The sequence below is a fragment of the Notolepis coatsorum genome, assembly GCF_963971535.1.
Source record: "Notolepis coatsorum genome assembly, chromosome: 6".
Classification (NCBI taxonomy): domain Eukaryota; kingdom Metazoa; phylum Chordata; class Actinopteri; order Aulopiformes; family Paralepididae; genus Notolepis; species Notolepis coatsorum.
The window spans coordinates 115,041,086-115,066,591 of record NC_140170.1 but is presented as its reverse complement, the minus strand read 5'-3'; the positions used below and the strand labels follow the sequence as shown (position 1 = coordinate 115,066,591).

General features: G+C 43.6%; 1 protein-coding gene across 1 annotated transcript in view; it reads left to right on the top strand.

Annotated features, from left to right (window-relative positions):
- The window catches only part of col2a1b (collagen, type II, alpha 1b), a gene marked incomplete at its 5' end in the record, with an annotated part of 118,471 nt that overhangs the window by 89,028 nt on the left and 3,937 nt on the right, over positions 1–25,506 (top strand). Inside the window, 19 exon segments of the mRNA XM_084315727.1 lie at positions 3,233–3,340; positions 3,488–3,541; positions 3,755–3,808; positions 4,130–4,183; positions 4,852–4,905; positions 7,899–8,006; positions 9,292–9,345; positions 9,597–9,650; positions 11,715–11,876; positions 12,747–12,854; positions 19,224–19,331; positions 19,730–19,783; positions 20,555–20,662; positions 21,839–21,892; positions 22,709–22,816; positions 23,089–23,142; positions 23,406–23,513; positions 24,339–24,627; positions 25,004–25,191. Of these exon segments, the coding sequence (XP_084171853.1) occupies positions 3,233–3,340; positions 3,488–3,541; positions 3,755–3,808; positions 4,130–4,183; positions 4,852–4,905; positions 7,899–8,006; positions 9,292–9,345; positions 9,597–9,650; positions 11,715–11,876; positions 12,747–12,854; positions 19,224–19,331; positions 19,730–19,783; positions 20,555–20,662; positions 21,839–21,892; positions 22,709–22,816; positions 23,089–23,142; positions 23,406–23,513; positions 24,339–24,627; positions 25,004–25,191 (1,881 nt within the window).

The following is a 25,506-nucleotide window of genomic DNA, read 5'->3' as shown; positions in this document are numbered from 1 at the left end:
AGTGTTGGTGTGATGGTAGCTGTGTTGGTGTGATGGTAGCAGTGTTGGTGTGATGGTAGCAGTGTTGGTGTGATGGTAGCAGTGTTGTTGTGTAGGTAGCAGTGTTGGTGTGATGATAGCAGTGTTGGTGTGATGGTAGTGGTGTTGGTGTGATGGTAGTGGTGTTGGTGTGATGGTAGCAGTGTTGTTGTGATGGTAGCAGTGTTGGTGTGATGGTAGCAGTGTTGGTGTGATGGTAGCAGTGTTGGTGTGAAGGTAGCAGTGTTGGTGTGATGGTAGCAGTGTTGGTGTGATGGTAGCAGTGTTGGTGTGATGGTAGCAGTGTTGTTGTGTAGGTAGCAGTGTTGGTGTGATGGTAGCAGTGTTGGTGTGATGGTAGCAGTGTTGTTGTGATGGTAGCAGTGTTGGTGTGATGGTAGCAGTGTTGTTGTGATGGTAGCTGTGTTGGTGTGAAGGTAGCAGTGTTGTTGTGATGGTAGCAGTGTTGGTGTGATGGTAGCAGTGTTGGTGTGATGGTAGCAGTGTTGGTGTGATGGTAGCAGTGTGGTAGCAGTGTTGGTGTGGTGGTAGCAGTGTTGGTGTGAAGGTAGCAGTGTTGATGTGAAGGTAGCAGTGTTGGTGTGATGGTAGCAGTGTTGGTGTGATGGTAGCAGTGTTGGTGTGATGGTAGCAGTGTTGGTGTGATGGTAGCGTTGTTGGTGTGATGGTAGTAGTGTTGGTGTGATGGTAGCGTTGTTGGTGTGATGGTAGCAGTGTTAGTGTGATGGTAGCAGTGTTGGTGTGATGGTAGTGGTGTTGGTGTGATGGTAGTGGTGTTGGTGTGATGGTAGCAGTGTTGGTGTGATGGTAGCAGTGTTGGTGTGATGGTAGTGGTGTTGGTGTGATGGTAGTGGTGTTGGTGTGATGGTAGTGGTGTTGGTGTGATGGTAGCAGTGTTGGTGTGATGGTAGCAGTGTTGGTGTGATGGTAGTGGTGTTGGTGTGATGGTAGCAGTGTTGGTGTGATGGTAGTGGTGTTGGTGTGATGGTAGTGGTGTTGGTGTGATGGTAGCAGTGTTGGTGTGATGGTAGCAGTGTTGGTGTGATGGTAGTGGTGTTGGTGTGATGGTAGTGGTGTTGGTGTGATGGTAGTGGTGTTGGTATGAAGGTAGCAGTGTTGGTGTGATGGTAGTGGTGTTGGTGTGATGGTAGTGGTGTTGGTGTGATGGTAGTGGTGTTGGTGTGATGGTAGTGGTGTTGGTGTGAAGGTAGTGGTGTTGCTGTGGTGTTGCTGTGATGGTAGTGGTGTTGGTGTGATGGTAGCGGTGTTGGTGTGATGGTAGTGGTGTTGGTGTGATGGTAGTGGTGTTGGACTGAAGGTAATGTTGTTGGTGTGAAGGTAGCAGTGTTGTTGTGATGGTAGCAGTGTTGTTGTGATGGTAACAGTGTTGTTGTGATGGTAGCAGTGTTGGTGTAAAGTTGGGGTTGTTGGTGTGAAGGTAGCAGTGTTGTTGTGATGGTAGCAATGTTGGTGTGAAGGTAGCAGTGTTGGTGTGAATGTAGCAGTGTTGGTGTGAAGGTAGCAGTGTTGGTGTGAAGGTAGCAGTGTTGGTGTGATGGTAGCAGTGTTGGTGTGATGGTAGTGGTGTTGGTGTGATGGTAGCAGTGTTGGTGTGATGGTAGCAGTGTTGGTGTGATGGTAGTGGTGTTGGTGTGATGGTAGCAGTGTTGGTGTGATGGTAGCAGTGTTGGTGTGATGGTAGCAGTGTTGGTGTGATGCTAGCAGTGTTGGTGTGATGGTAGCAGTGTTGGCGTGATGCTAGCAGTGTTGGTGTGAAGGTAGCAGTGTTGGTGTGATGGTAGCAGTGTTGTTGTGATGGTAGCAGTGTTGGTGTGATGGTAGCAGTGTTGGTGTGATGGTAGCAGTGTTGGTGTGATGGTAGCAGTAGCAGTGTTGGTGTGATGGTAGTGGTGTTGGTGTGATGGTAGCAGTGTTGGTGTGATGGTAGCAGTGTTGGTGTGATGGTAGCAGTGTTGGTGTGATGGTATCAGCATTGGTGTGATGGTAGTGGTGTTGGTGTGATGGTAGTGGTGTTGGTGGGAAGGTAGGAGTGTTGGTGTGATGGTAGTGGTGTTGGTGTTATGGTAGCAGTGATGGTAGTGGTGTTGGTGTGATGGTAGCAGTGTTGGTGTGATGGTAGTGGTGTTGGTGTGATGGTAGTGGTGTTGGTGTGATGGTAGCGGTGTTGGTGTGATGGTAGCTGTGTTGGTAGAGGAGAAATGGACTGTGTGTACAATATGACTAAAGCTTAACATAAAAACATTTAACAAAAAAAAATCTTGAGTGTGCAGTAGGGCTGTCTTAAATACTTTGAAGCTTCGTTCGATGGGCATGGGATTTGAATATGAAAATAAAATTAGAATATATATTTTTTTTTTATTAAGAAATTAAAAAGAAAAATTGGTGCAAAATCAACTCTGCCTCTCTTTGTTAATTACAACAAGCAATGCTGTTTGTTATTTAAGATGAGGTCGGACTCGGCACTGACAGATTTGTATTCATTGTGCTGCTTTTATAAAGCCTAAAATTCAAAGGTCAGCCCTGGTGTGCAGTTTAACAGAATGCAAAAACTAAACGTGGGTTTTATATTGTCTTTTGAAGCTGTAAAAGGTGTGTTATTTCCTACCAACATGAACTATGTATTTCAGTATACCCCAAAATACCCTGGAAAAATCCTGACTGGGCCATTATAATCTTTGGAAGTAGGCCTATTAGCATCCAACAGTATGCAGACCTCTCCCATTGTGTGACACCTCCAAACTACTGTAGCCTCTCAGACAGGATGTGTGCACGTGTCTTTGTTGTCTGGTGGGGTAACTTCTCACACTGTGACTGACTGGTGATGTTGATTGATTGATTGATTGATTGATTGATTGATTGATTGATTGATTGATTGATTTATTGATTTATTGATTGATTGAAAACTTTATTAACAGATTGCAGAATGGGTACAATACAGTACGGCTCAATACCGTACTGTTCCGTAATGTTCTCTCCTTAATGTTCCTTTCTCTCTTAATCTCTCTCTTTCTCTCTCGCTTTTGAAAATAGTTTCAATAGAATGGCAATGAATTTATAATAACAACCCTCTCTCTCTCTCTCTCTCTCTCTCTCTCTCTCTCTCTCTCTCTCTCTCTCTCTCTCTCTCTCTCGCTCTCTCTCTCTCTCTTTCTCTCTCTCTCTCTCATAACAGGGAGCCATTGGCCCAGTGGGAACTGGTGGAGCCCAGGGCCCCCCCGGCCTGCAGGGCATGCCTGGAGAGAGAGGAGCTTCAGGCATTCCCGGACCCAAGGGAGACAGAGTGAGTTGGACAAGACCGGACCACAGCGTCAACAGAATATTGAATTTTGACAGGAGACCAAGTCCTCAATGAATAGCAATTGTATTGTGATTCCCCTCCCCCTCCACCCATGATTGATACAGACCTTTGTTTATTTCTGTCTCTTAGGGTGACAATGGTGAGAAAGGACCCGAGGGGGCCCCCGGCAAAGACGGCTCTAGGGTGAGTGATCATCATCCGCTTTGTTTTGTTCACGTCAATCACCCTACGTCACCAGGGCAACGGATGCTCAACATTCAACTGGGGATGTAATTCACGTCATCCACCTCTCACACCAGTCAAAAACATTCAGGGTTGTTTTCAGGTATGAGATAAATATTAAGATGTCTGACATTAATTGTAACAGTGTTTTCCGTTTGCCTTCCTGTTCTCTAGGGTCTCACCGGTCCCATCGGCCCTCCTGGCCCTGGCGGTCCCAACGGAGAAAAGGTAAGCATTGTGTTCTATTCTTCTCATCCTCTGTATTGTACCGCCAATAGCTTACATTTTGGGACCATAACCTAATGTTGGTTTTTATCACTGGAACTACAGTTTAAGCATGGATATACATGGAGGCCCATAATAATAAGAAGAAGAAGAAGAAGAAGAAGTAATCAAAAACTAAATCTAGCTAAATTCACACAGTATTACACTGTAGAAGAGGACCAACTTCAGCTCACTGTCCAATACGTTTGCCACTGGCTATATATCTGAATTGCTTGTTCATAGCTGGATGATGTGTGTGACCGATCCTTCTGCCTCCTCCTCTAGGGTGAATCTGGTCCTTCAGGTCCTTCTGGAGCTCCTGGTGCCCGCGGTACTCCTGTAAGTTCACACATAAACCTACACAATATATCACAATCACAATCACAACGGTTGTGTGGTTATGTACTCTGGCAGATACGACAGTCTAACAGTTCTAATGCACAGGATACGTGACATAATGTGAAGACAGTACAACCGACGGACATTAGACGATACAACCAATGTGACATCACAACATTATATTCATTATCAGTTGTTCAGACAGTTATAACTTCGGTTGATGTACTCACAGCACACTCAAAGTTCCAGAGACAGTTAGATATTGTATGTAGAAACAAGATTCCCGATTTCTAGGGGGTCAAATTGAGAAGGGATGAAAAGGGGATGGCGTTCTCTTGTTACATTACATGTAACCCCTTTATTTTAGGGAAGAAAATAAATAGATATAAATGCTTTACCTTCACAACATCCCTCTTGCTAATTCTGATCAAACCAACCACTTCCTGTACATAAGCTTGACATCACCTCACCTTGAGGACTCTTACTGTACAGTACCAACCAAGATTGACCGCTGACCTTTCTGTCCCCCCCCCCCCCCCCCCCCCTCTCTCTCTCTCTCTCTCTCTCTCTCTCTCTCTCTCTCTCTCTCTCTCTCTCTCTCTCTCTCTCTCCTCTCTCTCTCTCTCTCTCTCTCTCTCTCTCGCTCTCTCTCTCTCTCTCTCTCCCAGGGTGACAGGGGTGAGACTGGACCTCCTGGACCTGCTGGCTTTGCTGGACCCCCTGTAAGTATGGCAGCAACAACAACAATTTCATAGCATAAGCTCATCCATCAAGACTCCCCTTTTTACAGCATAGCTTTAAAGATATGTAGCCTACAGGGCGGTCAGGTGGCGTAACGGAGATTGCGCTCGTCACCAATGCAAGAGGCTGCGGTCTCGACTCCCGGAGTCAGCATTGCCTTGGCTTGGGCTGATCACTATACTAACTCGTTTGGCTGGGTTAGGGGGAGGGAAGCCGTGGGTGGGAAACTGGCGTTGTGGACAGCGACGCCTACAGGTCAGGTCTGGGCGCTTGCTCAGCGGAGGCAGGACTTGAGGAAGGCAGCGTGACCTCCCACGCGTTACACTTCACCAATGAGAGCCCTCGCTGCCAGGTGAGAAGAGAGCCCCTGGCTGTCGCCGCACGTGTCGGAGGAAGCGTGCGGATACTTCCGGGTTCCCTTGTACCGACCAGTAGGAGAACATGCGCACAACAACCAGGTAGGGGAGGGGAGGGGGGGGGGGGGGGATTGGCACAACGACTAAATTGGGACGGGGAGAAAACAGAGAAAAATCGGAGAAAGAGAGATAAAAAAATATATATATATATGTAGCCTACATAACACTGAAAAAGTTAATGTAATAAAGACAAACCAATTCCAAACTGATGTATTTATATTGCTAAGTTGTTCATTTAAGTAATATAATTACCTAACTCATAATGACAGCAATGAGTTAACCACAACACTTTATTATATTAAGGTAAAATGGTGGCGTTGTACTCCCCAAACAAACCGCAGACTTTCATGAGGAGAGAGGAGTTCATGTCGGCAGTCGGCACACAAGACAATCACACCTCATGGTTCAATAGTCGTCTTCCTGGGGGGGTGCTGTTATTGAGCATTGCAATCCCGAGCCCCACCCTCTTTTCTTGATCCTCCAATCACAACTGTTGCTTCCCTCAGACAAACGTTGTTTGCAACAGTTTGAAAGTAATAGTGGTGATTGGCTTGATATTGGTCAATTGCATCTCTGCGTGTGCCTCCCTTTTGGCATGCTTTGCTGTTTACAATAGAACACAAAGCAAATCAACTTCAATATCAATATATCATTGCTGAGACAAGTATCGACGAGAACATGACCAATCCATAGGAGTGGATTGTTATTGGCACAAAGGAAGCCTTTTCAAAGAAAACGTTACCAACTAAAAGAAACTTCATGTTAGTAATGAATATGAATTATTCTACCAATCGTCTCGGCAATGGCTTCATTTGTTTATAGTAGTTATACCAAGTTATGATCTGATCATTTTATGTAATATGATATATTATTGTTGAGAATTCTACATGTAGGGCTTTAAAGCTAAACATCTACTTTGAAATATAATTCATAGAATCTTACACCATTGAATCAAGTCTTTCTACTAAAACTAAAATTAAGTCCTATAATCTAATCTATGCTGGCATCAAGATATAAAGCTTGAAACTGCTCCATTTATGTATTTACATATGATCACTGAATTCACTGCCCTATTCTTTAGTTTCTACTGTATGTACTCTAGATGGAATACAGTTTACCTTATGATCCATTATTTATTTGTTATTGATCTTGAGAATGAGACTACAGCTTTTTCTATATCCAACAAAACATAAGCAAAGAGAACATAGTTATCATCTCCTGACAGGCGTAATCTAAAATACAGTCTACTTATTTATAAGCCTCCTCTTCGAGCCTTCTGTCTCGTTTCTGCAGAGACTAATATTAGTTATCTCTACCTCTGTGCTATCCCCCAATATATTGTTTTACCTTTTGAACATATGTCTTGTTCCTGCAGTATAATATAAGACTAGAGGCAGGAAGGCAGGTATTAGATAGTTATCCATTTGAAAGTCTTGTGCCACTCAGTACCAATCATTTGGTCTCTAGCCAGGACTCAGGGGTGACATGATAAGCTGCATCCTCCCAAATGCACGTGTGTCAAAATATTTCTCACCATATTGTTTTGCTGAAATGGGCCGCTGCTATTTGTCATGAGAGTGTTTTCTTTACCAGGTTGGGATTTATTGATTGATTTATTGAATTTCTGTATGTCATAATGAATAACTATTCAAGGGTTTCCGAGACTCTCTTAATTATCACAAACACCAAAATAGAAGATCAAACACATTTTGATGGATTCTAAATCCATCACAATCACAATCAATTCTTTAATGATTTCTGAAATATGAAAAGGTCAACAGAAAATTGCTGAAAATTTGATATAACACTCACATTACCATGCAGTCATTGAATTGGTGACATGATTTTCCATACCTAAGATTCTATAATGATACGTATTGGTATAGAAAAACATTACTACGGATTATCCTGATATACATTTTCTCCACATTGACCAGCCATAGACTTTATATGTGTTTGCACTCAGAGGTGGGATCCCCAACACATTGTACCACTTGTACAACCTTGACTACATTGCAGCAATCCTAGACTTATTTAGTACATAATCCCCAGACGATGGCTGATAAATATGATGACGTAAACATAGGCCATAAACATAATACCATCTGAAAGCTAGGAACTAGCTGTGACCCTTGTGGTTTGAACCAGGAAATCTAACAGTGCTCACATCCCATTAAAGAGAAACTGAGGCTCAAACTAAACATTTTCACCAGTGGCTGCCCTGGTGAAGAGCAATAACCAACTGGAGTTCAGAATGTAACGTATCCCTTAAGTTTTCCAACATTCCCTAAAAGCCTAGCATTCAAAAATAACTTGTAGCAAACTGAACTAGTATCAACCTCCCCTTCACTCATGCAACAACAACCTGAGCTGATGATATGCAGGGATGTGTAAATAGGATAGTTATGCAACAGAAGTGCAAGGTTGTCTGCAACAACCCAGGTGACGGTGTTATTCAAAAAAGGATAGGGCCCGGGGCCATTGCCTACATTGTGATGCTGTGTTACTGTATAAACAGTGTGTGTTTACCTAGTCTTTTTGTGTGTGTTCCCCCTCAGGGTACTGATGGCCAGCCTGGACTGAAGGGAGATCAGGGAGAGGGTGGACAGAAAGGTGATGCTGGTGCCCCTGGACCCCAGGGACCATCTGGTGCTCCCGGACCATCGGTGGGTGTTTTAACACAGCCTGACCAAACCAAGTTGGTTTTCTCTTCTGGTTTCCTTAACACATTCGGGGCCATTTGGGGCCATCTAATATCACTCTAGACGGCCAGCATTTCAAAACAGACTTGCATAGTTTGTGAGGCTGTTTGTAGAGCTAAATCTATACTTTATAGTATTGCTATCTGTCCATTCTCAGTGTCAATTGAGACCATAAACCGTCCCTTCAAAATGGCTTAAAGAAAAAAGAAAAATCAAACTGCATATGATCGATATGATGGTCCACCATGAATGCATGAAAGGGGGGGGGGGGGGGCGGGGGACGTCGTTTCTGATTATTGATTACCAATAACGGCATTAGCTTCAGTAGCCACATTCGCTGACCGGGTGGATGGCTATCAAAACAAGGCCCGATCAACATGAAATTGACGTCAAATCGATCTTACCTGTGACCGGTTGGACTGCAAAAAGGATTTCCCAGTTATCGATCGCCATCTGGTAGATCGATATGTCCATTGGCTGATCATATATTCCTTTACTGCACACTGAAATCCGCATCCCAAAACGTATTCCGTGCTACATGCTACAGGCATAGCTTCAGGTTAGCAGAAAACTACATTGAAGATCCAGAAAAAACAAGACAACTTCTGCCACAGGGAACACTGCATTATCGAGACAGCGCCCCTACGAGGATCTGGCCGGTAATGCACTTTTTCGAATTCAAAGAGTAGGGTACTTCTGCAGTGCCGCTCGGTGACATCGAGTAGGTTATTAAAATGGAATAAAAGCTAAAAACAACCTAGCCACGGTTGGCCCTCTAGCGTTGGATCCGAAACACGGACATGTCCGTGGTTGGCCCGGAAACGGTTAAACCAGAGGGCAACATATCTACAAAGCTTTCATAAGCCAAATTGTTATTTCAGTCAGCAAAGATCTTGTGCAACGGCAAGACAGGCACCATTCAAAAATGGATTCTTCACAGAAACTATTGAAAGATTTGTTTTTCAGCAAGAATCTGAATGTTTTTGGAAACATTTCAGCTGCTGGAACTGTGCATTGCGACCTGGAATTGCCGGGGAGAGCACAGAAGTAGTAATCCCTACTGTGTCTGTCTGGAAAATTGGTCTCTGTTTGCCCGTAAATGTGCTGTTCCAGTGTAAGAATAAATCGTGTAGAGTTTGAAGCACACCTCAAATGGAATCCAACGGAATTTCAAAGCAGCTGAAAGTGTGACATTTCATCTTTTGCTCAGACAGTTTCAGACAGTTAAAGAATATGTTTTCTATTTCAGGGTCCAACCGGTGTTTCTGGACCTAAAGGTGCTCGCGGTGCTCAAGGACCTCCTGTAAGTCTTATCTTTGTTGTTGTTGTTGTTGTTGTTGTTGTTGTTGTTGTTGTTGTTATTGTTGTTGTTTGATCTTCAGTCATTAGACTCATTCTTTGGTATTTTACTACATCTTAAAACATGAGATGCTTGAATTGCCATATATATTGTGGCTGTATAAACCATAATGTGAATACAGTAATTGGAATGTCATTGTGTTGCTGTTATGATACAGCATATTCAAATGGCTTGTCCCTCTCTCTTGTTTTCAGGGTGCCACTGGTTTCCCTGGTGCTGCTGGCAGAGTCGGGCCCCCTGGTCCCAATGTAAGTTCAGTTTCCTATCGAATACACAGAGAAACCCTTCTGACCACATCTCACACCATCAGTATAATGACCATTACTCCTAATGTAAACCAAAGGGTAGCCCTGCCACTTAAACACAAACACATGGCAATGGAGGCACTTCTCTAGTTCAGATTGAGCAGCAGAGCCCTGCCCTAGATATTAGTAATTGTTTATAAAAACAATTTTTTTTGTTTGCAATCATAGCCGCAAAGATATATCAGAGACTGGGCTCAAAGGAGTTAATAACACTCGCTGGTAGTTTAATTGCATTATACTGCTGAGATATCTCCTTCAAACCATTATGTATTCATTGATATTACAGTGAATTTTAATGTGTGTATGCAGGAGTGATATGTGTCACAGCATTCTCACTCAACCAATACAGGATTTCAATCTCATCACTTATTCAGTCAGGAACACTCCCGTCATTAAAGAAGACATACAGCACACATGGTTATACAATTGTATTTGGGGACATAGGCTCTGCTCTCAAGAAGCTCTCTGAACAAATCCATGCAAGTATACAACAGATTATAAATTATGGAATAGCCTTAGTGACGGGTTGAAGTTGTGTACTTCTCAGGGGAGATTTAAAAAAATAATTCAGGAGTATAGTTTTGAGTAAAACATCAAACATTTGTTTTTTTCTTTAAAAAAAGAATTATATCTTGCAGCATATTTTAAGTTTTTCTTTCTTATATTAAAATATATTTCGTTTTTAAGAATTTGTAAGGATAGGCAAAAATAAGCATGTGCTTCAGCCTATTCCTTTTTTTCGGTCGTTGGTTTTGGATTTTGTGTGAGCTTGCCTTATTATGTACATTTGTGATTTTCTATTTATTTAAAAAAAAAAATTGCAAGTCCACACAGGTGTTTTTGATTTGTCTGTAAATAAGACCGTAAAATAAAAAAAATGCATTCATTCATTAGGCTGAGTGTGTAAATAATAAACCCCCTATTGGGTACATTCAGAACAGAGCCAGAGACACACACCCTCCGATGATGTGACACTGTCAATGTTGAAAGACACAATAAGCCAGCATATAGAGTAGCAATATAGAGTAGAGAGCATATCTACTACATGATGGATTAGGTTAATTGCAGGTGGAGGTTGGGATGTTGAGGGTTGAGAGTTTTACCAATGCCATGCAGCAGCGAGCAGCGTGCAGTTCGATTCACAGATGAGTGATAGGCGAAACAGCTTAAATACATCACCTTGTTGTCAGGGTTTCAACCACGTTTGATCATGATTGGTGCGCATCTCTGATCAATCTGAGCCATTTAGTTAAATCACAGTCACAGTTGAATAGAGTTTTCCTATAGACATAATATCATCTTTATGTAAGGTTGAATACACTCATTTGAATCCCACAGTGGTTGTACTCATCTAGCAGGCTGTTATTTCAAATGACGATGGTTGTATTTTGCGCCGCAAGTTTGATTGTTGAAAATAAATTCAGATGAACTATATGAATGACATTTGGAATTGCTTCACAGTACAACTCTCATCATTTGAAATATCAACTAGATGAGTAAAACCATAATTTATTTTCTAGGCAAAACCCCATTCAGCTGCTTCTGGGTCCACCTTCCTATTTGTACTAAATGATGGCTGTGTCTTGCCTGAACTAACACTTGAGTTCCATTCATTCAATTTTTTCATTATTCATCATTATTTCCCCATAATATTCTTCTGTGGTGTTTTATTAGGGATTTGCATGTAAAAGAACACTTTTGTTTGCTTTTGTAGAATCACATTATGGTAAAATTATGTGAAAAAGATCATTATGATAAGTGTGGATAATGAAGTTTAAACTAAAGTGGGAATTTCAGCAAACAAACTCTTGAACTGTGACCATTTAAAAGTTTTATTTAAAAGGTTTTAGGGTCGTCATTTACCTTTTAATAATTCAGCTCCTCTGCTCCTATTGGTTCTGTGTGCGTGTGTGTGTGTGTGCGCGTGCATGCATGCGTGTGTGTGCTTCCTCCAGAGTTTTAAGATGTAGACATTCTAAATGATTCCTTCCTCCCTGTGTTTCCCAGGGGAACCCCGGACCTTCTGGTCCCGCTGGCCCCTCTGGTAAAGATGGCCCCAAGGGTGTGAGGGGAGATGGAGGCCCCTCAGGAAGACAGGGTGACGCTGGGCTGCGTGGACCCGCTGGTACCTCCGGAGAGAAGGGAGATGCTGGAGAGGATGGTCCCCCTGTAAGTTCGTCAAGCTTTTTAACATTTGTTCTGTAGCTCAAACCCAGTTAGATCTCTGCACCACTCACCATACAGATTTGTTGTGATTCCGTGCAAGATCTTTTTCTGGTATGCAAGGCTACTAGGCATGTGCAACCAGTAATCAAATGACAGATACCTTTGTAGAAAAAAATCGTTGAGGATAATCAAAAACATGTTTGAAGGGATGAAAACATTTTGATTGTGAGATTTGACACACAAAGCCATAACCACATCTCCTTGCACGCCATGAAGATGGACACGGGCTTCCATTACTTGAAAGTGGAATGCTTTCACGCGTTTGCTTCCTTTCGTTCACTCCACTCTTAAGTAATGCATGTCGGCCCAGAGAGGCAGCTTCACTCGTAATGGACGGCAGCCTAGCCCTCTCTCTCTCAAGTCAAGTCAAGCGTAAAGGCAGTGGCTGTGTGCTTCTCCATGAAGAGGCTACATGCGTATAACATCTTCACGCCACAAATCAAGACATCAGGACCTTTATCGGGTGCAGCATAGGTTGCAGATGTCCTGCAGAGTCAGGTATTTATAGTACAAACGTATAGAAGGTCCCCTGCTGGTGCACAGCAGGGTGTATGACAGAGTGGGTTCAGTTCTTGTAGAACAAGCAGGTGAAAGGGAGGTGGGGGTTGATGCTGACCTACATTATCATAATTGCGGGTTGTGGCCTCCCGGGACTGCATCTTGGAGGATATACCATTTCAATAAACACATACCACACTAATATGATCTCAAAATAATGTCAATAACAGAAAAACTACAAGATAAAATTCACAACTGTTGATATTAACCCCACAATTCCCTCATTCCCTCGTCTTCCTTCTCTGTCCATCCCAGGGTCCCGATGGTCCCTCCGGTCCTCAGGGTCTGGCTGGCCAGCGTGGTATCGTCGGTCTGCCAGGACAGCGTGGGGAGAGAGGTTTCCCTGGCCTTCCTGGACCTTCTGTAAGTGCCTTCATGAGTACCTCATCAATATTGTGCAGTGGGTACATTAGTTGCAACAGTTCTACAGTAGTACAGAGGAGATGTGCATACCGCTAAATACGGTACATACTGTGGGTATATGGATACACTGTCACTCTACCATTGTGGGTATTTTAGTGATAATTGGCCTATCTCAAGCCCCACCCTCTTTTCTTGATCCTCCAATCACAACTGTTGCTTCCCTCGGATAAACAAAGCAACTGTTGTGATCGGAGGCTCAAGAAAAGAGGACGGAGCTTGAGATAGGTCCATTAGGCTGGAAAGTAACTTTCTAAGGGGTGTTAATCATCAGAGAGGTCCTGGTAACATTATCACAACACTTGGGCCACAATATGATAATATTGTTATTATTAATATTCTTCAATATATGTGTTGTGGGCTCAGCCACGTTGTCTAACGTTACATGAACACACACAACTTCTCATCATACAACAAAAACCCAGTTCATTTTTACTCACGTAAAAAAACAACGCTGTTCCTAGGTAGAGAGAAAGGCACAAGCCTTGGCCAACGCTACCCAAGCTATACAAGCGACCAAGACAATTCACACACAGCACACGTCGTATCTCCAAATGTAGTGAAGTAACATGTTTTGTAGACAAAGACATTGTTATTAACAAAAACATTTGGGAGGGGAAGGAAGGAAGAGTGGGGTAATGTCCAATGGACATCTTACCTGCACCAAGGAACGCAGGACGAAAGGCCGCAATACAGGTTGGTCCACCACGTTGACGAAGGCCTCTCGCTGGCTAGGCCAAAAGAAGCTATGGCCGGAGCCTTGCTCCGGCGTGACGTCCCCCTCCTGCAGCCGGTCTTGGTGTAGGCCCGACTACATCTTCTGTCAAAGATGATGTCGTAGTCAGAGTGCCAGGGCCTGCTATTCTCACGGCTACGCCAATGGTTGTAGCACAAGCTAACAGCTAACTCTAGGCTAACTGATAGCATCAAGCTAACGTTCCCAGCCGAGCGAAGCCGGTAGCTAACGTGGTAGCTAACTGGCTAACAATTAGCTCAACCCGGCTATCACTAACCACTAGCTAACGCAGAAGCAAGCTAAGCGGCTACCACTGAAAACTGCACAACGTGAGAAAAGCAATACAGGCCAACACTTCAGACAGCCGCTGTCTTTTCCTCTTCTCATCCGAAGAAAATAAGGGGAAAAAGGCAACACACGTCCCTCTTCAGAACAGTGTTTACCAGACACAGCGGTGCCGGCAACAAGTCCCTCGCGGACTATAGCCGACGTGAGCATGGAGATATTCTCATAATGAACACCAAGCTCACCTCCCTCGCACCGGGTGCTTTTCATCTTGAAAATTGGGGCCAGCACGGCGACAGTGGGTATCCGTTTGTCCAGAGACCCGGGGAATTGAACCGCAGATTCGGAATCGCGGTCCCAGGAAAACAAAGCTCTTACTTGAGGAGGAGCTAATATTAACGTGGGCATCAAACCAGAACCCCCTCCACGCCGCTAAGTGGCAGCGAAAAAGGATCCCAGCCTGGAGCCGGCCTTCGTAAGCTGTGTAGCCGTTCCCCCAACAACCGACACACCTGGCGCCCGCGTCGCAAAAACATCACCCGCCCCAGAGAGGCCGTCAGCCCTCACACGGCCGAGCACCTCCCAAGCAAAGTGTCCAGCTGCAGAGCCGGAGGTAATGCCGGCGGGGATTGCTCAGCGACGCGAGCCCCTAATACGAAGCACCAGTGGAAGTCAGAATGATCATCATCTTCTAGACACTCCAGTGGCGAAGACATTATCGCTGTATTTCCTCGAAAATAGTGAGAGAGAAAACAAAGATATAATGTCAACGCAGCTCCTTCTCTCCAACGTAGCTCCTTTCCAACTATTTTGGCACTAAACTCAAGTGGTGTATACAGACACTTGTCGGTGGTGAAAATAGGGAAGGAGCTGTTAGTATGGCCACATCCCCGCTTATGTAGAGGAGCGGATGGGGGTGTGGCCAGGCGGATGGGTGTGTACATGTGAAGAAATGTATTCAGTATTAGACTGATATGGGATATGTTCCACTACGAGCAGAGTGTAAGCTATTACGATATATAACTGCAATATATGTATCACTACGTACAAATATACAGTGTTTTCCCAGTGAACATGCTCGATCGGTTTACAGTCTGATGTTCAGTTAAATGAGTATAGATTAATCCATTTAAAGCATAGTCTTGCAGGGGCACACATCTTCTATGTCACTTATTCATCCAGGAGGGATATGAGGACTGTGTGTATGTGTAATCAGGAGGGATATGAGGACTGTGTGTATGTGTAATCAGGAGGGATGAGGACTGTGTGTATGTGTAACCAGGAGGGATATGAGGACTGTGTGTATGTGTAACCAGGAGGGATATGAGGACTGTGTGTAATGTATGTGTAACCAGGAGGGATATGAGGACAGTGTGTAATGTATGTGTAACCAAGAGGGATATGAGGACAGTGTGTATGTGTAACCAGGAGGGATATGAGGACTGTGTGTAATGTATGTGTAACCAGGAGGGATATGAGGACAGTGTGTATGTGTAACCAGGAGGGATATGAGGACTGTGTGTAATGTATGTGTAACCAGGAGGGATATGAGGACTGTGTATGTGTAACCAGGAGGGATATGAGGACTGTGTGTAATGTATGTGTAATCAGGAGGGATATGAGGACTGTGTGTAATGTATTTGTAATCAGGAGGGATATGAGGACTGTGTGTATGTGTAACCAGGAGGGATATGAGCACTGTGTGTATGTGTAACCAGGAGGGATATGAGGACTGTGTGTATGTTTACATTTTACATTTACATTTAGTCATTTAGCTGACGCTTTTATCCAAAGCGACTTACAAGTTCTGTGCGACAAGACAGCAAGAAGGGTATAACTCTATCAGCTGAGTAACAATGTTCATCAAAGTGTTGCGTGTTACAGTGTAGGTTAGTTTATTAGGACAAGTGCATGACATTAAGGTTAGTCGGGGTTAGATTTTTTTTTTTTTTTTTTTTTTTTCCCTGTGTATGTGTAACCAGGAGGGATATGAGCACTGTGTGTATGTGTAACCAGGAGGGATATGAGGACTGTGTGTATGTGTAACCAGGAGGGATATGAGGACTGTGTGTATGTGTAACCAGGAGGAATATGCAGAAAGATACATTTCAGTTGCCTAATGTAAATTGACAATAAATGTATCTTAATCTTAAAATGCAGTGGCTCAGGAGGTTGAGTGGTCGTCTGGTAACCTGAAGGTTCCCAGTTCGGTTCCGGCTCATTCCGACTTCCATCCTTGAGCAAGACACTTATTTAACCCCTAACTGCCCCTGGTGATCGGGTTGGTCCCTTGCATGGCAGCCTTCACCATGCTCTTGATATACAATAAATACAAATAAATCGAATGTCAGAGAATTCTATTGAACTTGATATTTCCTCCAGTATATATGTCGCAGTATACAGAGCAGACGGAGAGTGTAAGTAGTAATCAGAATCAGCAAGGATGACTCTTATGCACCAGGATGTTTCCCCTGGTGATCTGATGCTGGTTGATTATGACACCAGACAAAGACAATCCTTTCACTACCTCCCAGGATCTCTGGAGGCAAGGTGTTTCCATTAAATATGTAGACACCAGACACATGAAAAGAGGTGGAAGGAAAGAGAGGGTCTCACAGGGATACTTCAAGCAGAGCATGTGCGTTTTAATGATGCAACAGTCAGTCTCTACGTATGACATTTCCACAAGTCTTATGATCACTTCCACAGTGCGTCTATAGTGCAGGTGTTTACAGTCATGCTTGGAGTCCATTGTAATGTTCAGTGAATATATAATCACAGGCCATATCTATGTGTGATATTGGATGTCCCACAGGCTGCCTTTGGCACCAATATTTCTGTCCCTGTGATCAGCCTCCTGAGAGCCATTCCATCAGATTAGAACTTTGGAACTGAACTGAGATCAGAGTCTGCAGTAGCACAGACTGCTTTAGCCTTTGGATGAATTCAGATTCTTAATGATTCTTCTGGCAGAAGCAGCAGCTCAGATTTTCCTTACGCTTTTTCTAAGTCCATTCCTCCTTTATCTATCTTAGTGGTACAGTACCCTATAGGTAAAAAGATGCAGGTGTGGGAGAATGAGGTGCAAGCATAGTCATAGTACCCTTGAATGAGTGCTCCTGCCAGAGTCTTCAGGGTATTCTTGTTTACCAGAGAGGAGATCCGGTACAAGAATCTAGTTCGTTGGTTGACTTTTTTGATTACATTGGATGCCATTTTGTCACAGGAAAGATTTGCCTCTAGGATGGAACCCAGGTATGTAATTTCATCTTTCCTTGTGAGAGAAAACGGTGCTTTTTCAATGTATGTGATGTATAGATTGGGGAGAGATGACAGCTAAAATGGTAGATCGAAATGTGCATGGAAGCAGGAGACGGTGATAGAACGGTGACCAGTGGATTGAATACACTGCCAGCGAGGGTGTTTTGTTTTGCATTCCTTGGAAGAACACAGATAAGAGCAAGTGTACTGGAGGCCCAGAGCGAGGGAGAGGGGTGACCTCTTTAATGCAACAGTAGAGAAACGTTTTGAAGTGTGTGTAAAGGTTAAACGCAGTTGTCATGACAACACGTCGCATGACAACCAGAAGGCGGGGCCGTCGTTGCGACGACGAACATCTATGAGTCGAACGGTGTTTCCGGGTGTAAGGCAGACTAGAATCTGACTGAGACTGGGAGGGAAGGAACCAGGAGAGACTCTTCCTCCTCCACCATCTAGGGGGGGGGGGAGGGAGAATGCCACAGCATCATTACAGTAGCTTCGGCTAACGCGAGGAGGGTTAGGCTAACGAACAGGCCTGAACACTATTGGACTGAATCACAAAAAGGACGAACGACGAACACACCGAAAGATCATTAGAATAGACTCTTCAAGGACGATACAATTTGATAACATCTGATAACATCTGATTATGAGGTTCTGTTTATAGCAATAAAACAACGCTTCTCCTCATAAGGTATTTCACGGTGTCGGAGTGTCGAATTCTTACGCAAGTGGAGAATTATTATGGTTTATGGATTGCACTAACGGGGGGAGATAAGGATCTTATCTACCAGTATCGGAGACGTCAGGACCATTAAAATGACACAACGCAGAGGAATTGGATGGAGGGCCAAACAGACGAAGACGTGATACTGGCCAGTTTGATCAGAATCTTACACTTGTGACAATATTGTCACCCACTGTAACTGAGAAGCCGTCGGTCTTGCTGAGTAATCAGGTAGACTCAGTTGATAAGGTTTATCAGCTTACATGGAACCAAAGAAAATTGGCAGGAGAGACCCGGCGAGACCCCTGGCCGGGGCGGGGGGGGGGGGGGGGGGGGGGGCTCCTTGAGACAGTATATATATATTATTATTATTTTTTTTTTTTTTTAAACCGATACCGATCATTTCCGATATCACATTTTAATGCCAATATCGGTAGGCCGATAATATCGGACATCCCTAGTTATTATTCCGCCACACAGTCTATAACGTTCTTACAGAATGCAACCATCACAGTGATGTAGCACCATAGCTCAGAAATTACAATTGTGTTGTTGATTCTTTTCAGCAGTCAGAAATGGGAACAAATGGCCTGGCAGCAGCCAATCATTATGATATTTAAGAAAGAATAGGCTGTAAGCTGGTACATGCATGGGGGGGGGGGGGGGGTTATAGTGGCAACCATCAAAAATCAAAAGAAGCTTATGTTAGTGGATGGATAGATAGATGGATGCCTAGGTGGATATATGGATGGATGGATAGATGGATGGATGGATTGGTGGATGGATTGATGGATGGATGTAATGAATGGATGTATTGTGTTATATTGTATTTTTTGTATGGATGGACAGATGGATGCATTGTGTTCAGCAGATACTGGACCAATTAACCGGTCTCTAATTGTGTTTTATTGTATTTTCTTGTTACATGTCACTTTACTGAAGGATTATCCAGACACTGGATTATAACTCCCAATACTGTATTGACTCAAAAGCAATGTTTCAACCTGACAATGAAGACCATTTGCCCAATGAAGACCCTGTTGGGTTGAATCGTTGCTCTTTAGTCAACAAAGTATTGGCAGCTGTCATCCAGTGTTTCTTTCAGTCTTCAGATGAGAACAGGTTGGACGTGCACACAGCTAGTGTACTGTACACGTCACCTCACAAGATATGCTTTTGGGATTATTAGACACATTTGTTTTCTTGTTTTGTTTAGTTTTGCTTTGTTGAATTATCAAAATAAGAAGAGTAGCGATATCTCTCTGCCGGTCCCCTCCTGAACCACCACTGTCTTCTTCCTCAGGGTGAGCCTGGTAAACAGGGAGCTCCTGGCGGCAGTGGAGACCGTGGACCCCCTGGACCTGTTGGACCTCCTGGACTGTCTGGACCCTCTGGAGAGCCTGGCAGAGAGGTGAGGACCTGCATCTGATGGGATATTCATAAATACAACACAATAACATTATTACATTCATAGATATGTATGAATAATTCACATGCTCACTCACTCAGTCACCCACTCACTCACTCACTCACTCACTCACTCACTCACTCACTCACTCACTCACTCACTCACTCACTCACTCACTCACTCACTCACTCACTACAATATGCACCTCTGTCAATGCATGTGTGCATGTGTGATGCATGTTGTTTATATCATGCTCCATTCACTGATTTTCTTCTGTGGATTATAATTCATTAATGAAATTGACTTGAATGTAAGAAAACATATGAAATAAAGTATGAAATAAATGAACACGTGTCTGCAGGAAAGTGGACATTACTAACACAAAGGTTGTTGTCTGACAGGGCAACGCTGGATCCGATGGACCCCCTGGTAGAGACGGTTCCGCTGGAATCAAGGTGAGAACATCACTGTCATTACATCTGAACTTAAGAAGGAACTATGTCTATATAGTATATTACATCTGAACTTAAGAAGGAACTATGTCTATATAGTATATTACATCTGAACTTAAGAAAGAACTATGTCTATATAGTATATTACATCTGAACTTAAGAAGGAACTATGTCTAAATCTCAGTCTGATATTCATTGCTGTTACGGTAGACACAGACAATATCTTGTTTGCCAATAGCTGTCACTGACTTGCCCACAGTGCAGTCCAATAACAATCCAATAGTCCAGCATTGGCTACTGTTGCAGTCAAGTATACCAGGGATGGTACTGTATAGTATTTATGGCTTTTTTGCAGTGACTGACTATGTTTGCGCTGCATTGATGTCGTATTTCAACACCGGATAGCGTAGCAGGCTGCTGTGAATATACAATAATGTGGATACCAGATTAGATACCAGCGTGTCATATTTAAAGAGGTTTAATTCTAGGAAACATGTCCTGTTTGGATAAAACATTTCAAGAAACACTCCATGCTCCATGTTCAGAATGTCCAGCATATGATTAATTACATCCTCTTGAGATGTTAACTATCTTATAAGAAAAGGTCTCATTACATAGCCACTCATTTCAATGCTATTCAATGATGAGATTTACCCCCAAGTTTTACAACACTGTTGCTAATGCTGCGATACATTAGCTGTACAGGTGATGTTATATTTATAGATCCATAGTGTCTGTCTCCGCTCACACATGTTGTGTTCTTTGTTCCAACAGGGTGACCGTGGCAACACAGGACCCTCTGGCGCTCCCGGTGCTCCCGGCTCCACTGGTGCCCCCGGCCCCGTTGGCCCCACCGGGAAACAGGGAGACAGAGGAGAGGCTGTGAGTGTTCACTTTTACCGCCTTGTCTTCCCCAAAGTCATCCTAGTGATTACTTTTAACTGACACGATCAAGGATGAAATTGAATATGGAAGCACACCCATCTTATTTGCGTGATTGCGTTATTGACCCTGAGGGCTTTTGCTCAGGGTTTTCTATTTGACAATATTTACTAAATCACCATGGCAACTAACTGTATTATTCATTGGTTCCTCCCAAAAGCATTTTAATGCCGAAGGCCAGTGGACAGAGTTGATCTTTTCGCGCCGAGATCTTTGGTCCTGGGCCTAGTGCTAATGTCATCTTTCTTCCACTGTATTAGTGTTGGTGCCCTAGGCCAGTGATTCCTAACCTGGGGGTCATAAGATGATCTGGGGGGGGGGGGGGGGGGTCGTCGTGGAAGAGATATGCAAATACATTATCACGCTCATAATCTTTGGTATAGATGCGTTTTTCTTGTGGAATAACATGTTTTTGGCACGCTACTCCTCCCAGAGCTTTTGCACCACACACACACACAAACACACGTGTAACAAACTAAATACTGTTCTTTAGTTCTATATAAGACAGACACATAGCAGGGCGATTAAAACAACCTTGTACTCCTCTGACTTGTTGAAGGGGCTTTGCACGCGTCAGATACAGAATACGATACAGAAATAGGTGATATAATGACAATAATAATAATGACAATAACTTTATTGATATTGCTATTTTTTTTTTTTTTTTTTTATTTGATTAAAACAAGGCTTACAAAATGTTTTAACAGTCACAATAAAAGCAGCCATTGTGCTAAAAAGACAATTCAATAAAAGATCATGAAGAACCATTAACAATGGAACATGAACAGAGCAGAGATAAAAACAAGACGGAAAGTAATAAATAATAATGTAAATTACATAACAGCAAGTGTATATCAAATGTTTATTAAAATAGAACATGGAGGAGTAAACAATGAAAGACGGCAGTATACTTTATACTGTAGGTGCTTGACTAAGGATGACATACAGTAAATAGGAAAGACAAAGAACAAAGGCCTGTACAGTATGTCAACCATTTAAAACCACAGCATCCAATCCTAAATGGATCTTGATCAGCCTAACATTCCTACCCAGGATAACCTTAGCATTCTATTCCCGTTGTGAAACCCTAACCTTTGGGTCTTTTCTTTCCGTCAGGGTGCCCAAGGACCTTCTGGACCATCAGGACCTGCTGGAGCGAGAGGAATGGCTGTGAGTGTCTGAATACACACACACACACACACACACACACACACACACACACACACACACACACACACACACACACACACACACACACACACACACACACACACACACACACACACACACACACACACACACACACACACACACACACACACACACACACACACACACACACATGTGTTTGGAATTCCCTTTTTTCCACTGGTTGCTATATTGGAAGAGACAGTAGTTGCTACGGAATGTTTACCAAGACACCAAGAAACATAAATATATTAACAAACGTAAGTGATTGGTATCTTACTGTATCTTATTAACTTGTATGAATGGAACAGTAATACAGCTCAACCTTTTCCTACGCTTCACAGAATCATTTGAGCACTGCACAGAATTTTCCTTTGTTTGTCATCAGACTTCCAACATGGTGGCGTGTAACCATTGGTAACCACTCTCCAGACCCTCTGTGACATGCCTCTCTTCTTCAGAATGTCATGTTCAGACCACCTGTGGTTCACCGTGGCTTGGCATGAATGGGTTTACATCCCTATTAATTAGCCCATCTGCCAGAGGGGTGCTGCTAGACCCCGGCCAGCGGAGACAAGGCATATATTTGTCTGACCTGTCCGAATACAAATAAACCCTGATGATCGATACAGTATATCCATGCCTGAATTTTACAGACCTATCGTTTCATAGATACATCTATAAATCGTCCCCAGACCACACAACACAATGTTTGAAATCATTGTCATCATCATCCGGGAGAATGGAATTCAATGGTGTTAGCGTTTCCTGACTCGGCCGTTGTGCACTATTTCTCAGGGACCCCAAGGACCCCGCGGAGACAAGGGTGAGTCCGGAGAGGGCGGTGAGAGAGGACAGAAGGGACACAGAGGCTTCACCGGTCTGCAGGGTCTGCCCGGACCTCCAGTAAGTACCTCACCTGACTGTCCTGTGTTTCCTCACAGTGTTTATCACAGATCATTCCATTGATTCCAACAGTGCAACAACAGATACAGTATGTTCTAATGTATCCTCTTCCAATCATCCTCACAATCTCATGGGAAAAAGGAAGTTGTTTGAATTGAAAGGCATTATATTGAATTCAGTGGAATAAACAATATATATTTGATATGATATATCTGTGAGAGATACAGACATTTTGTATTTAACATTGTCATCATCACCCTCTCTTCCTGTAGGGTCAAGCTGGAGACCAGGGTGCGACTGGACCTGCCGGACCATCTGGCGCAAGAGTGAGTATAGAGACATCTGCCTGCATTCATGAAATATACTTTCCAATAGGAGCGCTCATCTGAAGTCGGCCGCTTGAGATAAAAGCGGAGATCATATGGTCGGGTGACCACACCAGTAATTCTCAGTCCGTTTCCTGACGTGAATATGAGCCGTGATCTCCATTTTAACATTGACTTTACTACATGCAAACCTTTACCCACTGTTTTTGAAATGGGAGTTTAGAGTGTGATCATAAAAAAACACTCTCTGTCTGTACATACAGGGACCTCCCGGACCCATTGGGCCTTCTGGAAAGGACGGTAACAACGGTATGCCTGGACCTATCGGACCCCCAGGCCCCCGTGGTCGCTCTGGAGAGACCGGTCCCTCTGTGAGTACCCTGTAAAACTTTAGGATCATGACAAATTATTCAATTGTATGATTTGTTATTCCAATCATGAGAGGTACACAAATTACCTGCATGTGTTTTTTGCATTTTTGCATTTGTTTGCATTTTGTACTTTAGTTTTGCATATTGTATATTTTTGTAAAGTGTTTGGTCTTTATTCTTTTTACTGTATGAAGCACAATCTCAGGAGACTCATACCAAGCATTTCACTGTAATGTACATGTACCTTATGTGACAAATAAGACCAAACTTAAACATACATTTACCATGTCCAAAATACCTTCAAGGTTATTCCCTGAGTCATACAGGGACATTTGATTGTGAGAAATAGCAATACCTAACTGATCCACCTCACTAAATTATTCCAGAATCAGATAGGAAGTGGGGGCCTTGAAGGGTATAATTTAATAATATCCCATGGCTTTGCAAAATTCAATTCCCATATGATATGAAATAGCAATGTTTGGCAAAGATCCAAGCTACTGATCCACCTCTCTGTGACATTATAATCCTCCTCTATCTCTCTCCTCGCTTTCTCTCCAAACTGCGTGAGAAAAGCTAATGAAGGTGCACAGTTCACCTGACAGTCTTTAGCATACTGATCCACCTTGCTGAATCCTACCTTGAATTAAACATTCAGAGGCCCCTGAAAATGTAAGCCCATATAATCATGCAGTAATCCAACCCACTCAGGATCATCTGTCTACTCAGTATAACCCTCCCCCCTCTCTCTCTCTCTCTCTCTCTCCTCTCTCTCTCTCTCTCTCTCTCTCTCTCTCTCTCTCTGCACTCCTCTCTTTATCTCAGGGTCCCCAAGGAAACTCCGGACCCCCAGGCCTCCCTGGTCCTCCTGGCCCTGGCATTGACATGTCTGCCTTCGCTGGCCTCTCTCAACTCGAGAAGTCCCCCGATCCTCTGAGGTACATGAGGGCCGACCAGGCCTCCGGAAACCTCCGCCAGCACGACGCCGAGGTGGACGCCACACTGAAGTCCCTCAACAACCAGATAGAGAACATCCGCAGCCCAGAGGGCTCCAAGAAGAACCCAGCCCGCACCTGCAGGGACCTCAAGCTCTGCCACCCCGACTGGAAGAGCGGTGAGTGACAGCAGGAGGAACTGCTAAAACAGGGGCAGGGTGATGAAATAGCAATGTTAAGTGCAGTCGTGTTGCACATCGGCAGAAGAGGTTTGGCTATGTGGCCGTTATGAATGACTCAAGACTAATGTTTGATTTGTCATTCGTATGGGATTTGGAAGATACGCAATATAATTCCATTGAATATTGGTTCAGTGCTTCATACCATAAGGTACCTGGAGATGTATGAGTACACTATTTTATAATGCTTGCGAAAAGGAAATGCAATAGAGGGTTATTCACAGATGGAGGTAGGGGGTGGGGTATAGTGGGCCTGAACAGAAAGATGAAAGCCTTCCTCAAAGCTGATACCATTGTCCTGTTTCTCTCTGTATAGGAGAGTACTGGATCGATCCCAACCAGGGCTGCACCATCGACGCCATCAAGGTCTTCTGTAACATGGAGACTGGAGAGTCTTGCGTCTACCCCAAGCCTGCCAGCATCCCACGCAAGAACTGGTGGTCCAGCAAGAGCAAGGACCGCAAACACATCTGGTTCGGAGAGACCATGAATGGAGGATTCCACGTGAGTCATGCACAACATTTTCAGTTTTTACAATATGATGCAGTGAATCATTCCCATCAATATTCCCATTGATATTGACATTCATTAGAAGTGAGTGTCAATATTATGAGTTTCCATGGCATTGTGCTGGAAAGGTGGATGAAAACCACCTAGTGGAAAACCACCTAGTGGACGCACTTATCCAAAGTGCTTCACAGTGCCATGCATGCATTTCTTTGTGTGTGTGAGTGGGAATTGAACCCTTAACCCCTACCCATTGCTGTTAGTGCCATGCTCTTCCCATTGAGTTACATAGGACTACATCCAGTCCACACA